The 13,880-nt window shown below is 37.6% G+C and overlaps 7 protein-coding genes across 7 annotated transcripts; 2 read left to right on the top strand and 5 right to left on the bottom strand. All coding sequences in view use genetic code 12, as the record gives it.

Moving 5' to 3' along the window:
- Positions 1-149: 149 nt before the first annotated feature.
- DASC09_034260 (protein kinase subunit beta) lies at positions 150-1,752 on the bottom strand (the record flags this gene model as incomplete). Its single annotated transcript, XM_064997025.1, has 2 exons — positions 150-1,231; positions 1,329-1,752. 2 exons carry the CDS (start codon positions 1,750-1,752, stop codon positions 150-152), a joined length of 1,506 nt encoding a protein of 501 aa, XP_064853097.1.
- A 437-nt stretch (positions 1,753-2,189) lies between these two features.
- Positions 2,190-2,471, bottom strand: DASC09_034270 (uncharacterized protein; the record flags this gene model as incomplete). Its single annotated transcript, XM_064997026.1, has 1 exon — positions 2,190-2,471. One exon carries the CDS (start codon positions 2,469-2,471, stop codon positions 2,190-2,192), a length of 282 nt encoding a protein of 93 aa, XP_064853098.1.
- A 600-nt stretch (positions 2,472-3,071) lies between these two features.
- AFI1 (Afi1p) lies at positions 3,072-5,864 on the bottom strand (the record flags this gene model as incomplete). The annotated part of the gene is made up of 1 exon (XM_064997027.1): positions 3,072-5,864. One exon carries the CDS (start codon positions 5,862-5,864, stop codon positions 3,072-3,074), a length of 2,793 nt encoding a protein of 930 aa, XP_064853099.1.
- A 1,390-nt stretch (positions 5,865-7,254) lies between these two features.
- On the top strand, positions 7,255-7,740 carry DASC09_034290 (CybS family protein; the record flags this gene model as incomplete). The annotated part of the gene is made up of 1 exon (XM_064997028.1): positions 7,255-7,740. The coding sequence occupies one exon, from the start codon at positions 7,255-7,257 to the stop codon at positions 7,738-7,740; it is 486 nt and encodes a 161-aa protein (XP_064853100.1).
- Positions 7,741-8,037: 297 nt separating this feature from the next.
- On the bottom strand, positions 8,038-9,081 carry DASC09_034300 (uncharacterized protein; the record flags this gene model as incomplete). The annotated part of the gene is made up of 2 exons (XM_064997029.1): positions 8,038-8,777; positions 8,889-9,081. 2 exons carry the CDS (start codon positions 9,079-9,081, stop codon positions 8,038-8,040), a joined length of 933 nt encoding a protein of 310 aa, XP_064853101.1.
- A 1,923-nt stretch (positions 9,082-11,004) lies between these two features.
- ARO10 (phenylpyruvate decarboxylase ARO10) lies at positions 11,005-12,774 on the top strand (the record flags this gene model as incomplete). Its single annotated transcript, XM_064997030.1, has 1 exon — positions 11,005-12,774. The coding sequence occupies one exon, from the start codon at positions 11,005-11,007 to the stop codon at positions 12,772-12,774; it is 1,770 nt and encodes a 589-aa protein (XP_064853102.1).
- Positions 12,775-13,060: 286 nt separating this feature from the next.
- On the bottom strand, positions 13,061-13,549 carry COI1 (Coi1p; the record flags this gene model as incomplete). The annotated part of the gene is made up of 1 exon (XM_064997031.1): positions 13,061-13,549. The coding sequence occupies one exon, from the start codon at positions 13,547-13,549 to the stop codon at positions 13,061-13,063; it is 489 nt and encodes a 162-aa protein (XP_064853103.1).
- Between the last annotated feature and the right edge of the window lie 331 nt (positions 13,550-13,880).

Below are 13,880 nucleotides of genomic sequence, written 5' to 3' on the forward strand. Positions count from 1 at the left end.
AAGTAGATACAGAAACAAAGTTAGAAAGTAAATACGAATAAAAGTAAAAATCCAACCTAAAATAAAATAAAAAAGAAAAGAAAAGAGAATCAACAAATTCTGAAATCATCGGCTGTATCACCAGAAAGATAAATAAATAAAAAAGTGTTTTATGAATCAGCGGGCAAATCTATTGGAGAATAAGTCACCTGGGTGATAAACTTCCCTGCGTAACGATTAATACACGCCACTGCTAATACATTGTTTTTGATTGATGTTGTTATCAAATGATTGAGAATTACATGGTTGGGCACGCTCAAAAGATTTGTGTCTTCAGTAGGATTAGAAGTAGGTGTGTTTCTCGGTGAGTGTGGGCTGAAAGTCTGTTTCGTGTTGGAATCGACCGATGGCATCGCTGTGAGATCCCGTTTATTGAGCAAAACATTATTTAAATATGGTGGTAGAGATGGCGGCTCAGGTAGTTTTTTATACTTGAGCATTGTTGAGCTGTCCATAGTGGTTTCATCAAAATCATCCGTATCAATATAAACTGATGGGATCTCATTGGTATATTCAGTAACCTTGCGAGGAATAGGGGTCAATACCAGTCCAGTGGCCATTGAATTGGAACCGTAATATTCATTAATCATATCGCTAGAAACGGTATACTGCTGCTGGTAAGGTGAAGTATCATTTTTATCAGCAATTGGTCCAAAATAATCATCATCTTTGTTATCCAAGAACTTCCCAGTATAGTGTTGTAAAGGCTTTTTCACAGGCGCTGGATCATGCTTCACTACCTCAAACCAATTCACAAAGTTACCATTTGCTTCGGTGGCTTTAGGTAAATTACTTGAGCACTTTATTTCACCATCAACAATGAATTGAAATCTATAATATCCGATTCTTAAAAACAATTGCACTGCGAATTCCCCTGGGGAAATCTGATTCAACTTGATTTTGTTCATCCAGTTTGTAAATGATCCCACCACAAAAACCTCATGTGCACTACCTTTCCATCTAATTGCTACTGGAACAGTTATATCTTGATATTCATCATCATTATCCATATAATCTAACAAAACATTGGCCTCAATTTCATCATCCTCTTTATTAATAATATCATCATGGATAGTGTTGTTATTGAGTTGGTCATCTAAATCAACAGAATTTGTTGCCGATGAATGTCTTAGATCCAGCATGGTTTCAGCGTGCTCTATGAACTCATCCAGCGGAACACTTTCGTATTTGTCTTATATTTTATTAGTAATTCTATCATTAACACACCAAAAAGGGAGAGAGAGAGAGGGAGAGAAAAAAAAAAAAAAAAGAAGCAGAAGTCAACATACCAAAGCGAGAATCTTCCATATTGCTATCAACACTTTTTGAGCGCTCTGTCGGGATGAAATCACTACTGACGTAATTATTCTTGAAATATCCAGGAACCGTAATCATTTCTTTATCTTCAGCAATAGTGGTGGATGACGGGCTTCCAGTCTTGTTCGTCGCAGTTGCCGTTGCACCGCTAGCTTCAGCAGAAGTTAGAATGACTGTTGGAGGGGCGGGCAGTGAGTTGGCAATGACTCGAGGAATATTTTTCGGGCCACTGAGATTTGGGGTGCCGGTTTGTCTTGCTTGCTTGAGTCTGCCAGCACCAATAAAGTTGGATGTTCTTCTTGACAGCTTTCTCTTGGGCAGCATGCCATTATGGCTAGCTACTATACTCCCTGTATCAAGGGATGAATTGGCGGTTGTCGAAGGATTATTCCCCATGGTGACATTCAGGACCTGTGGATGTATATATTGATAATCTTCTTTTTTTTTTTTTTGTTTTTTTTATTATTATTATTTTCCAGAGGGTATTCTTGTGATAGGCTGAGGACTTGTTTAGTATTAGATTGTGAGGGAGTATACGGTAGATTGGTATTCCTGGAATTATCGAGAGATGATGGTGATGAAGAACAGAAAGGAGAAGAAGTTAAAAAAAAAAAAAAAGTAAGTGGGAAAGAGAAACATGTGATGTTATGTCACCTGTCATCGCCAATGCACCCCGCAATCTCCCGATTTAGTGGGAATCCACCACTATCCACCAACGTTTGAGGATCATCACTGGGGCATACACTCTCGGAGTTTGTTCCTATTGTGTAGGTAGCAATCAATTGGCCATGTTATTTGCAATGTACACTGATGGAAGTTATACTAGCAAAATATCAATCAATCTTAGAGTCTCCTAAAAACCTGCAAAACCATTGATAACGAAAAAAACAATCAGTATCAATAAGTTCTAGAACTGATTGAAAAATCTTGATCAATACCATAGTGAAAGCCTGCAAAATTTTGCTATTGAATAATGTGGACTCTCTGGACTTCTTTACTGCTTTCCAAAGATTTTCCAAACGTCTCCTAAGATTTTTGGGACCGCAGATAGCAAGCTCTGTCTTATGAATTGCTCTGGCAGAGTGTACACATGCATAGAATTGGCCAAAATACATGGGATTTTCCTGTACATTACAGAAGTAACTTGAAGCTATATCAGAAGTACCACCATATCTTTCTTTGGTCTCTATCTGGTGGATAAGGAGGTATCAAATTTACATTACCAACATCAGGGTACACACAAATTCGATCTATCAAATTCGCCTGCTTCAAGTTACCTACGACGGGGAGGCCTATGTAATTTGTAATGTGGCGCCCCCAAGATGCTCCAGAATGAATTAGGTAGCGCCGCCATTGTATCCTCACAAAACCACCAACTTGTCCACCCTGTAATGAGGATCACGTTAATATTTATATATTTGCATTACAAATAGTTTTCAATAAATGGTATACAGTTTGACCAATAGAATCTTCTAAAGATTGCTAGCCATTGAGACGATAAACACAAAAAAGAAAAATTAAAAAAATCCAAGCTTCTCTATAATAACAGTAACTCCATAATATACATAATGTAACATTGGATAAATATCCATGAGTAAAACAGCAAACAAGTAGTATAAAAAAATAAGAAAAAAGAAAGCACATAGAAAGAAAAAGCCATAAAAGAAAAAGAAAAAAAAAATTCATAAAATAAAGCCAAGCACATCATTCAATCATTAATTGGTATTATTTATGATGCCAATTCCTACCGCTGGACCTTTGGTACCGAAACAATTAGCATCATTTCCCATTCCCATTCTATAAGTGCTATTTGGGTGTTGTGGTTCCTGTGTACTAATTGCCATCCTGAAAAATTCATTCAAGCTATTTTTCAACACAATTCTTCCAATAAAGTCATTCTGGATCAACCTTAATATTTCTCTAGCCAATTCCCTAATCCCGTGTTCTTGGTGATATAACCCCAATGCAATGGTTTCGATGCTTGTGTTGTGGTTGGTAAAGAAAAGTTCGTTATCAAACTTTGGAGGGAGAAGATAAGTATGAAGTAAAAGCATTTCAATACTACTTGATTTTGACCTATCTGGAGATGACAAGAAATTTAAAATATTAGAGTAAATCGTGAAAGTTTGTTGCACTGAAATTGAAAGGTCTTGAAGTTGAGAAAGCTGATACAGAATATCATACCCATCAACAAAGTTATACTCATTCATTCTAGTTCCCTCCATTTGTTTAGAATGATTAATCTCCTTAACATTTTCAAAGAAATATTTCAATGGATTATTTTGCCTGGCCCCAGAAAACGCTTTAAAAACCAAGTAATAAGCCCTCATTTCTGAGGTTTTTTCGGTTCTCGAATTCCAAAAATACCCAGTTTTGTTTTCAACTTGTGATTCCAGATGTAATAGAGGACCACCAGAAAATGTGCGATTGTTATTTGAAACTGTGTGCGAATTATGCTCATTTGCTTTAGCAGGAAAAATTACAAGACTAGGTCTTCTTTTCCCATTAGCATTCGCTGGAAACGAAGCATTTATTTGATGTGGTAAGGAATCAGCCGTGGTGATGCTACTATGTTTGCTGGAATAGGTGTAACTTGTCATTGATGCAATACTAGAAGGGTTTGAATGGCGTGGAGATACCGAGCCACTGATATTAGAATTAGAAGAAACAGAGGTCATGGATGATATTTTTTGATGTCTTCCATGGTTAATATTATGAGCGTTAGTCCCATCCCAAGCCAGGTTGATTCCGCTCCCTAAAATAGCTACTGATGTGTTGTTGTTGCTAGTTGAACCAAAATTATTGGCATATTGTGTGTGGGTCCGGTATGCTTCCACGTAATTGGAAATCCCTTCAAATATTCTCATTAAGGCATGCAAATGCTGACGGAACACCAAAAATACAGTATCGGTATCATGTTTGTCATTAATTAAGATATTCAATCTCTTTAGGAAAAGTGCATCTTCAGAAATGATTGCGTGAGCAGTAATAGTGTTGTTATCATCCTGATCGGTATTTAGACAGTTAAACAGAGTTGGTCGTTGACTGATAGAGATCATGCCACTGGATTGACGAGAGGTGGAGTTTCGTTGAAGGTTTTGGCGGCTTTCATGTTGCCAGCCTGCAAGGCCAAATGAGAAAGAAGAGGTCATCAGAGTCGGGGACTGTAATTCCTCTTCCTCTTCATGCTCATCAAACGGTTCTGCTTCCGAGCTTCTGAGAATATCAACCTCAGGGAACGTGTCATACAAATTCATCATCGTAGTATCGTTGCCAAAGGATTGTGATGATGATTCGGGAGCTTCGTTGGATATAATAATCTCGTTAGCTTCCATGTCATATAGCAAGTCCCATAGTCTATGATGCTGTTTGAATGTTGGGTTCGCGGTTCCTGCAAAGAACCATTCTTGCAGTTCCAATAAATCAAATTTACTCAAATCAACATAAGGATAAGTTTGCTTCGTCAACCCCAGCAATATACCTCCGCCACCCAGAACAAGGGCTACAGTGGCAAAGATTGATTCGCAGATTTCATGGGCGGGAAGACGGTGGCCCAAATAGAATATTCTGGAATGGCTGAGAAAAGCATTAATAAGAATGATGATTGGAGGAGTTGAGGGCCCATAAATCAAAAGTTTCCCATGATTGCTATTGAACTGATCTGGAAGAATCACTTTGGCACTGAGAAATCTATTTAAGAAATCATTGACTGAAAAGTCACCTATTACATCAGGAATATCTAGAACTGGCATTCGAAGGGGGATTTTGAAACCATTAAACTCCGCTTGTATTTCCAAAACGCCAGGAGGCTTGACAACCGACGATTCAAGAAACCATGGCTTCCTGTTCATAAGAAAGTCTTCTCGTAGTTTTTGGTCTACCTGGTTATAAGTATGATCGTAAAGACGTGAAAGAAATTGCCTGTTTGAGCAGTAATCCCTCATTGGAAAATCAAGAATCAGAGAAAGGAGAAGCTTCGTGGTTAATGGTAATCTTGGAACATGGTTTGGTATTTGAAGTCCATTTAGCGAGTCATACAAGCTTTGAAGAACTCTTGACACTTGGGCCTGATGATCAACCGCAGAGGCAGCGATTTTGAAAAGTTGATCAAGAGCAAATAGAAGTAATGGTTTGAATATATGAAAAGACTCAGATGGGGTGGCTAGCGCTAAGGCCTTTATAATAGTATTACGATGTACTGTCTCATCAAAACGCACGTTGACCACATTGAGTAAATACAACGGCGAGTGGTTGGTACAAGAATCATCGCTTCCGTATTGATATTCGCCATCCTTATTTTTATGAAGAATTACCACCGTCCAATCTTCCAGACGATTATGTATTTGATCCGGTAATAATAATTCGGCAAAAAAGGGTAAATTTCCGTTTATTGGCGATGGGTATTGCTTTCGTATTATAGGACCTAAATTTATATCGAATTCTGAGGCGATAAGATGGTGTACTATTGGCTCATTATGCTGGTGACGGTTAATGGGCTGTCTATACATGATGAGTTTGGTTGGGGATGGTCGTTTTATATTATTATTTATTGGAGATACTAAGGCTGATCGTTGGTAAATTGAATTAGCACTAACTTCTGTGAGAAATTTTTATCCCTAGTTATTTTGTAATCCTATAATGTATTTATTTCTTTTTGACGTTTTCTTTGGCCTCGTGGCATGTAATGCAATATTTATTTGAAGGGAGATATTTTTTTGAAGAGGTTTAACAGCGCAAAATATTGATGGAAACATATATCAGGATACACTTGAGGGTATATGAGTCGAGATGAAAAAGCAAGGGATATTTCCGAAGGATATAAAAAAACAAGTGACAGAATGTCATGAATATATTGTTATTCCTGGTCGTTTTTTTTTTTTTTTTTACTATTTCGGGGCCCTGGTAAAAAAGAAAAAAAAAAATTCTATTAATCGGGAAAGAAGTCGAGCTTGCAGATGGACGCGTCGAGTTTAAGGGTAATTAAGATTAAGATTGGCTTTTAAATTTTGATTGTTAATTGGGAGAACAACAATTATGGAGTTTGACAGACACCAAAAATACAAATGATTTGAAAAGACGGCACAAATGGGATAATAAGAGAATCAACCAACTGACTGTGCAAAAAGTGGAATCATGGTAATGTTAACACGGTATCATTAGTGGCGACCGAAGGATTGTGTCTGAGAAAACAAACCTTTTTCATTCGTCTGCCACAAGGTGTCTCAGATCGTATGCATTAGTCAAGTAATTCCTGTGTGTGGGGCCATAAGAAGCAGGAAAATGAAAAGGGAAATAATTGGTGTGTGCTCTTCACATTGTTCACGTGTCCTGACAGATCATAATGTCGCATTATATGTATATATATATATATATGTATAACTATACATCTATATGCGAACCCATATGAGTCAAACATCCAATGATTTATGCTGTTTCATGGCAGATGCCTTTATTATTATTATTATTATATGGAGGGTGATTGTAATTATTAAGGCTATTGTATGCTGCCCAAGCTTATATAGACCGTGCAATAAAGCGCGTCTCTTAATTTCCATCATACCATTCTAAAGAGAATGTTAAACTTAAGTGATTTACCACAAATTGATCAGCTAGTATGTAATATATTACCTAATACACACCCTTACACCGATGGTCGGATGAAAACACCCGTACATCATAAATTATTGGGCTTGTTGGGGTTCTGCACCCCTTTCTCCGATACATCCTCCGGCCCCCGGGATATCCAATCATAGTGGTTTTGAATAAGCACAAATGAGAGGTGCTTTTTTTTTTCCTGTGTAAATATTTTGGTCTGTCAAAAAATATATAACCTGTGATTTCATTTTCCCCCGGTATCGTAACAACAGGTTATCTTCCATCTGACACAATCCACCAAATATGTCTTTTATGTCCAGACCTACCCTTGGGCTTGCTCGTTTTGCTGCCCGTCCAGCTTCCCTTATTCAAGCTCGTTCCTTAACCATCCCTTTTGTCAAGACCATTCCTCAACCTCCAGGTTACATTGTCGGCAATGTCAATGATGCCTATGTTTCCCCAGCATCTTCTAAACTCCATGGTTCTCGTCACTGGACTTTTGAACGTTTCATTGGTGTTGGTCTTGTCCCACTCACCGTTTCCCCATTTGTTTTTGGTTCCATCAGTCCAGTGACCGACTCAATACTATCAGTCTTGTTGTTGCTCCATTCTTATACCGGTTTCCAATCATGTATCATCGATTATATCCCAGCTAGAGTCTACGGTAAATTGCACGACTACGCCATGTGGTTGTTGAGTTTCGGTAGCGGTGTCAGTTTATACGGTATCTACCTTATGGAAAGCAACGATATTGGTTTGACCAGCATTTTCATGAAGTTGTGGTATTAATTATTAGGAGTTCGATTAAGAAGCTAGTTAACGGCTTCTTTGTTTGTCTGTGGTGAGTAGAAGAAATTTCTGAGGAATATTGGATATAGTTATTGTTTTTTCATATCATTTACATTTATATTTTCTGTTGTATTTAAAATTCATTGTCATACTGGTTATAATATACTGAATTCACGTGGTGAAAAATATTGTAGGTGAAGGAGGGCCTGAAACTTTCTGATTGGACCTCAAAATCTATTGGTCTTTTTTTCAATCACCCATATCTCACTCCATAGAATATCATTATCATTATCATCATCAATAATCTTCCATCTTCTCATATAAGTCGATGAGTTTCTGTTGTCGTAGTTTCACAGCAAAACTTGTATCGTCACTTCCTTTTTCAATAATCTCTTTGATCTTGGGTGCCAATATGCCCAAATTGACTCTCAATTTTGCAACTTCATCAAATATTTCACTTTTTGAGGTTATTAAGTTTGCTTGAATACCAGCAATTGCTGTCCTTCTTCTGGTATCACCATTATTATTATCATTATCATCATTTCTGTAATTACCTGTTGAACAGATTTTGCCTCCTCCCAATAGCCCGTCTTGCACCTTTCTATTCAAATCACGATAGTATTCCAATTTTTGTAATTTTTGCAACATCTGTAACCTTTGTAAATTCAATTGGGCTCTAAGTAAAACATACTTTTTCAATACTTTTTTCACTTCGACTTCTTCTACCACTTGTAATTCATCATCATTGTCATCCTCATCATTGACGGCCTCCGTGGTGCTCGGTAGCTGATCAAACTCCAAATATTTCACATCAGGTATTCTGGCCACAATGTCTAAAGTAGATTTGAGGCTAGTGGAGGTAAGCTGGTTTTGATGAGCAGAATGTATTAATGGGACGAGAAAATCATGAGAAGATTTAATTCGTGTGAGGCTGGAAAGCTTTATCGACTTTTCGTTGGATATAATTTGAAGAGCCAAAGAATCAAGAGCCTGATGGGTAAAAATTCTGCGATAATGAGAGCTTAGTAAGGCATTTACTAGAAGGAAAAAAGAACATATTTAGTATAATGATCGAGCAATAGGGAAAAGAACAGGAAAACAAATTTGGTGACTTTATGCCATCCGTATGATATAGTCTTCATACTTACCTTTCAATACTGCCCGTTTTACTCTTTTAGTTGCTTCTTCTCTTTGCAGCCGTCTATATCCACTTACTACTTCTGATAGTATGTCTTCATCTAACGTGAAGGGCTGTTGTAGGAGTCGTATCTGAAGAGAAAGAAATTTTAAAACATATGCATATGAGTCTGTTTGACGAGTTAGGGCCTCTGATTTACTCATCTTTTATTTTCGAGATAGATGAGAAATATTAACCCATAAGTTAGATCAAAAGTTCAAGCATGTTGTTTCTAAACATCAAAACAAAAAACACTATAAATCAGGCTTACCCGACATTTGAGAATAAACAAAAACAAAAATTAAGGACGCGACCTGATTGAAAAGAGTTGGACAAAGTCCCATTTTAGCGCAATGTCTGTAAAATTCTTATAATTAAATGTATTAAATTTGTAATGATAATTAGTGGTACACGGTGCGTAGCTTGAATCTGAATTGCTTTCAGTGTTTTGTAAAAATTTGTGTCTCGTCCATTATTCCAACATGCAGAATTCTTGAACGCGTCCGCAATAAGGTGAATAAAAGAGCCTGCCATTATGCTTGGTATATTATTTATAGATATATTTATACATATATTGGTTGTTGTTTTTTTTTATTTCCTATTGTTCAATAGAGCATATAAAGCCGGAAACTCATCTCTCACTAATAGAAATTTATTACGAGTGAATCTTGGGCAGAAAACCCTATGGAGTAAACAAAAAAAGAAAAGAAAAAACCTAAGGATGGCCTAAGGATTTTATTAAGGACAATTTTCTATTTCTCAATAAAGATAAAATAAGTTACTTTTATTTATTACACTAATAATATTTCAACTGCCGTTTGTTCCTTTTGTTTTTTGTCTGTAGAATAGCAAGTTTGTTATGCCGGAAAAATTCAGCAACTTACGACAAAACAGCTTGAGCAACTTCATGAAGATATTTGCCAGAATCTTCTCAGTAAATCAAAATTTTATTCAACATAATTGATCTAGTGGAGATACAACTTTGTTTATATTATCATCTGATTTTTCAAGATTATCCCCTCCCCATCTGTTCTGTTTGATTGCTCAGGTAGAGAAAAGGCTTGGGATCCACAAAAGGTCTCATTACTGTTTTATTATTAAATCTTTTATGTACACAATCCCCAGGTATTGAAAAGAAAGAAAGAAAGAAAGAACGAATAAATGAAAACAGGAACAAAAAGAATGACGAATTTAATAAAATGGCGAATTCGATGTTATTGTTTTTTCTGACATAGTTCCTAATAGTTGTCCGGATGGTTCTCGAAATTCCACTCATGGATTTACTTCTCAAAAATCTCTTACTTGTTCAAGACTTTTCAAAATAAAAGTAGGAGTCATGTTGTGATACAGATAAAAGAAAATAAAAGACTGAAAAGGGGCTATTATTGCTTTGAAGTATATGTGATACCTTTTTTTATTTTTCACTACTATCTTATTCTTGCACACTCTCACAGGTTGAGAACAGCACCAGCGTCACTTAGGCCATCTATATACAGAACTAAACGTATCATTCTTTAAATGGCTTCGATATTGTGGCAATCTCCAAACACTTGTTCTGGATCAACACCGACTGAGCCAGTGGTCGTTTTCCTCATCAGTGATCATTGCCGGTTTTGCTGTTAGTGCCCGCCGGCAATTGGCGGATGCCTGGAATAGCTGTCGGCAATAGACAGGATCATGAAATGAGTGCCGTTTGGAAAATATTGAGACAATTTTTTTCCCCCTGGTTGTAGTTTGTAGTGGAGCAGAAGAGTTTTTATTTCTTATGATCAGAGTACTCTGTTAGCTAGGATAGGTTAGCATTAGACAGTTTAGTTTGAGTGGCTTCCTCAAGCGACCACAACAATGCAGCTTTCTCTAAGCGGTTGTGTCAAAACCTTGGAAGGATTTTTTTTTTTTTCTTCAACATGCAGCCAACCGAGAGTTGCCAGATCGGCCTTATGGTTTTTCCGAGCCATTATAAATACCCCCATGGTCCAAGATTTATATTTACCAAATGAATCGTTTTCTTGAATTCCTTTTTTATTCAACCAGTCGAGTTTTCTTTCTCTTTACGATTACAGTCTACGAATAAACTCGATAAAACAATGGTCCCAATTCCAAACCCTTCTTACCCAAGTGAAACCGACCTTGCCGCCATGGTCGAAGGTACCACTACCGCCGCCCAAATTCCATTTGGTGAATACGTGTTCCGTCGTCTTAGACAACTTTCTGTCAAGTCTATCTTTGGTGTCCCAGGTGATTTCAACATGAACCTTTTGGACCACATTGGTTCTGTCGAAAACCTTAAGTGGGTTGGTTGTTGTAATGAATTGAACGCCGGGTATGCTGCTGATGGTTATGCTCGTTTTTCAAGAACCCTTGGTGTCTCAGTTGTCACTTATGGTGTCGGTGAATTATCCATCATGAACGCTATTGGTGGTAGTTATGCCGAATGGGTCCCACAGTTGGTTATCGTCGGTACCTCTCCAATGTCCAAGAAATCCGCCCCAGGTCAAGTCCATCACTTGGTTCCAACCAGAGACCCATACGCTGTTGCTCCAGATCACCATGTTTATGAAAAAATGGTTGATGGTATCTGTATTGCCAAGGAATCCGTCGAAGACGTGAATGCTGGTGTCCAACAAGTTGATGCTTTGATTGAAGCTATCCTTGCTAACGTTAGACCTGGTTACTTGTTCTTGCCAATTGATTTGCAAGATGCTTTGGTTGACTCTTCAAGATTGAACATCCCATTGAAGACCACCGCTGTTGACTCTGACCCAGCCGCTTCTAAGCAAGTTGCCGAAAACATTTTAGAAAAATTGTACAACTCTAAAAACCCAGCCATTATTGGCGATATCTTGACCGATAGATTCCACGTCAGCCACTGGGTTAGAGATTTTGTCAACCGTACCAAGATCAACAACTACTCTACTCCAATGGGTAAGACCGTTTTGGATGAAACTAACGAATCATATATCGCTGAGTACAATGGTAAATTGTCTAATCCTGGTGTCAAGGAAACAATTGAAGCTTCTGATTGTGTTCTTCACTTTGGTTCTTATCTTGCCGAAACTAACACCGGTATTTACTCCAGTGATTTCGACGAAGATGCTCTTGTCTTGTTGACTCCATATTATGTCCAGATTGGCAAGAAGCTCGTCAAGGGAGTGAACTTCAGCCATGTTATTAAGCACATGTTGGAACTTATTGATATCTCTAAGGTTCCAACCCCAGTTCGCCCAGTTGGAATTAACACTATTGTTAACACCCCATCCCCAGCTGACATTTCTCAAACATTCTTAGCTGCCCAAGTCGAAAAATACCTTCAACCAAACGATGTTGTCATTGCCGAAACTTGTTCTTTCCAATTTGCCTTCAGTGACATTCGTCTTCCAAAGAATGCTTTGTATTTTGCCCAAGCTTTCTACTTGTCCATTGGTTATGCTCTTCCAGCTACCCTCGGTATTGGTGTTGCTATGAAAGATTCTGGTTACGAAGGCCGTATGATCTTGTTCCAAGGTGATGGTTCAGCACAAATGACTATCCAAGAATTCGCCACTTACTTGCGTCAAGATATCAAGCCAACCATTTTCTTGTTGAACAACAATGGTTACACTGTCGAAAGAATCATTCATGGTCCAAACCAATTGTATAATGATATCCAACCAGACTGGGACTGGCGTGGAATTTTCAAGACCTTCGGTGATAAAGAAGGTAAGAGACATTTTACCAAGAAGATTGCTACCAAAGAAGAATTGGTTAGCACTTTGGCCGATGAAAAACTTGCTAAGCAAACTCAAATCCAATTGTACGAAGTTATTTTGGATAAGATGGATGTTCCATGGAGATTTTCTGCCATGCAAACTTTGTAATGATGCTTGCAGGTTATTATATTATAGATTTTTTTTTTTTGGATTCATTTTAAATTGATTTTTCATTTCTTTCCTGTTTCTTTTAGTGCTTGTCTTTGCTTTTGCTCTTACTGAGTATTTAAAATATAATTTTTAAAATATAATCTGACATTGTAAACTATGTACATAAATAACTAATAATGAAAGATTGAGACACCCTACAGTTGGACTTCAATATCGAGAATCTTAGGTAACAACAATAATCCAAAACACAACAACAATAACACACAAATACACAAAAACGCACTCAACGTGTCAATTTATCACCAGATTTTCTCGTCACATAACTGTTCCCCGCACCTTCATATTCACTCTTCCGTGTCACACCACTTGGAGCAGTAGGAAACCCTGGTCTGATAGCATCTTTTTCATCATCTTGTTCTTTCTTGAAATGCTTATTCTTTTTGCTATTAACATATGTTTTCACCAAGAGCAAAGTAGCGACCCCGGCAACCATGAGCTTGAGAATCGTAACAATTGTATTTGGTAATGCAGAAAATCCAAGGTTAGTGCCATCAACATCAATTGGTCCTCCTTTGCTCTTTGGAGCAGGACGAGCATTTAATTTGGCAATGATCTCCGGGTCCCATCCTTCGAAATCACCTTTTGGTTGTGGTTTTGTTGATTTGGTTTCGTTGAGCACAAATCTCGTCGTGGCAAGGTACCGACGAGCAAGGACCGGCTGAAGGCGCAAAGTGCCTAGTGTGAGGGAGTTACGTAAAAATATTCTGTTCATTGCATGGGTTTTCCTATAGTATTGAGCTATATAAATATGGGCTCATCTTGTGATATTTTTTTTTTTCCCACATCAATCATCTTTATTGTTGTGCGATGTTGCGAGTGTGCATGAATTGCTAAAAGAACTACCATACATTTCAACACTAAGTGTGTATAAATGATGTTGATTTGACATCCTTTTGTGGGGTGATACCCCAATGGAGGACAGAATGAGTAACTCATATCCAAATATCATACTAAACCATGAGATACCCAGTTATCTACCGTATTTCATAGTGGACACCATCCCAACGGTTGTAGAGGATTGTTTTTCCCCACAAAAAAAGAAA

Source organism: Saccharomycopsis crataegensis (assembly GCF_037102585.1).
Source record: "Saccharomycopsis crataegensis DNA, jcf7180000000084, whole genome shotgun sequence".
Lineage (NCBI taxonomy): Eukaryota > Fungi > Ascomycota > Saccharomycetes > Ascoideales > Saccharomycopsidaceae > Saccharomycopsis > Saccharomycopsis crataegensis.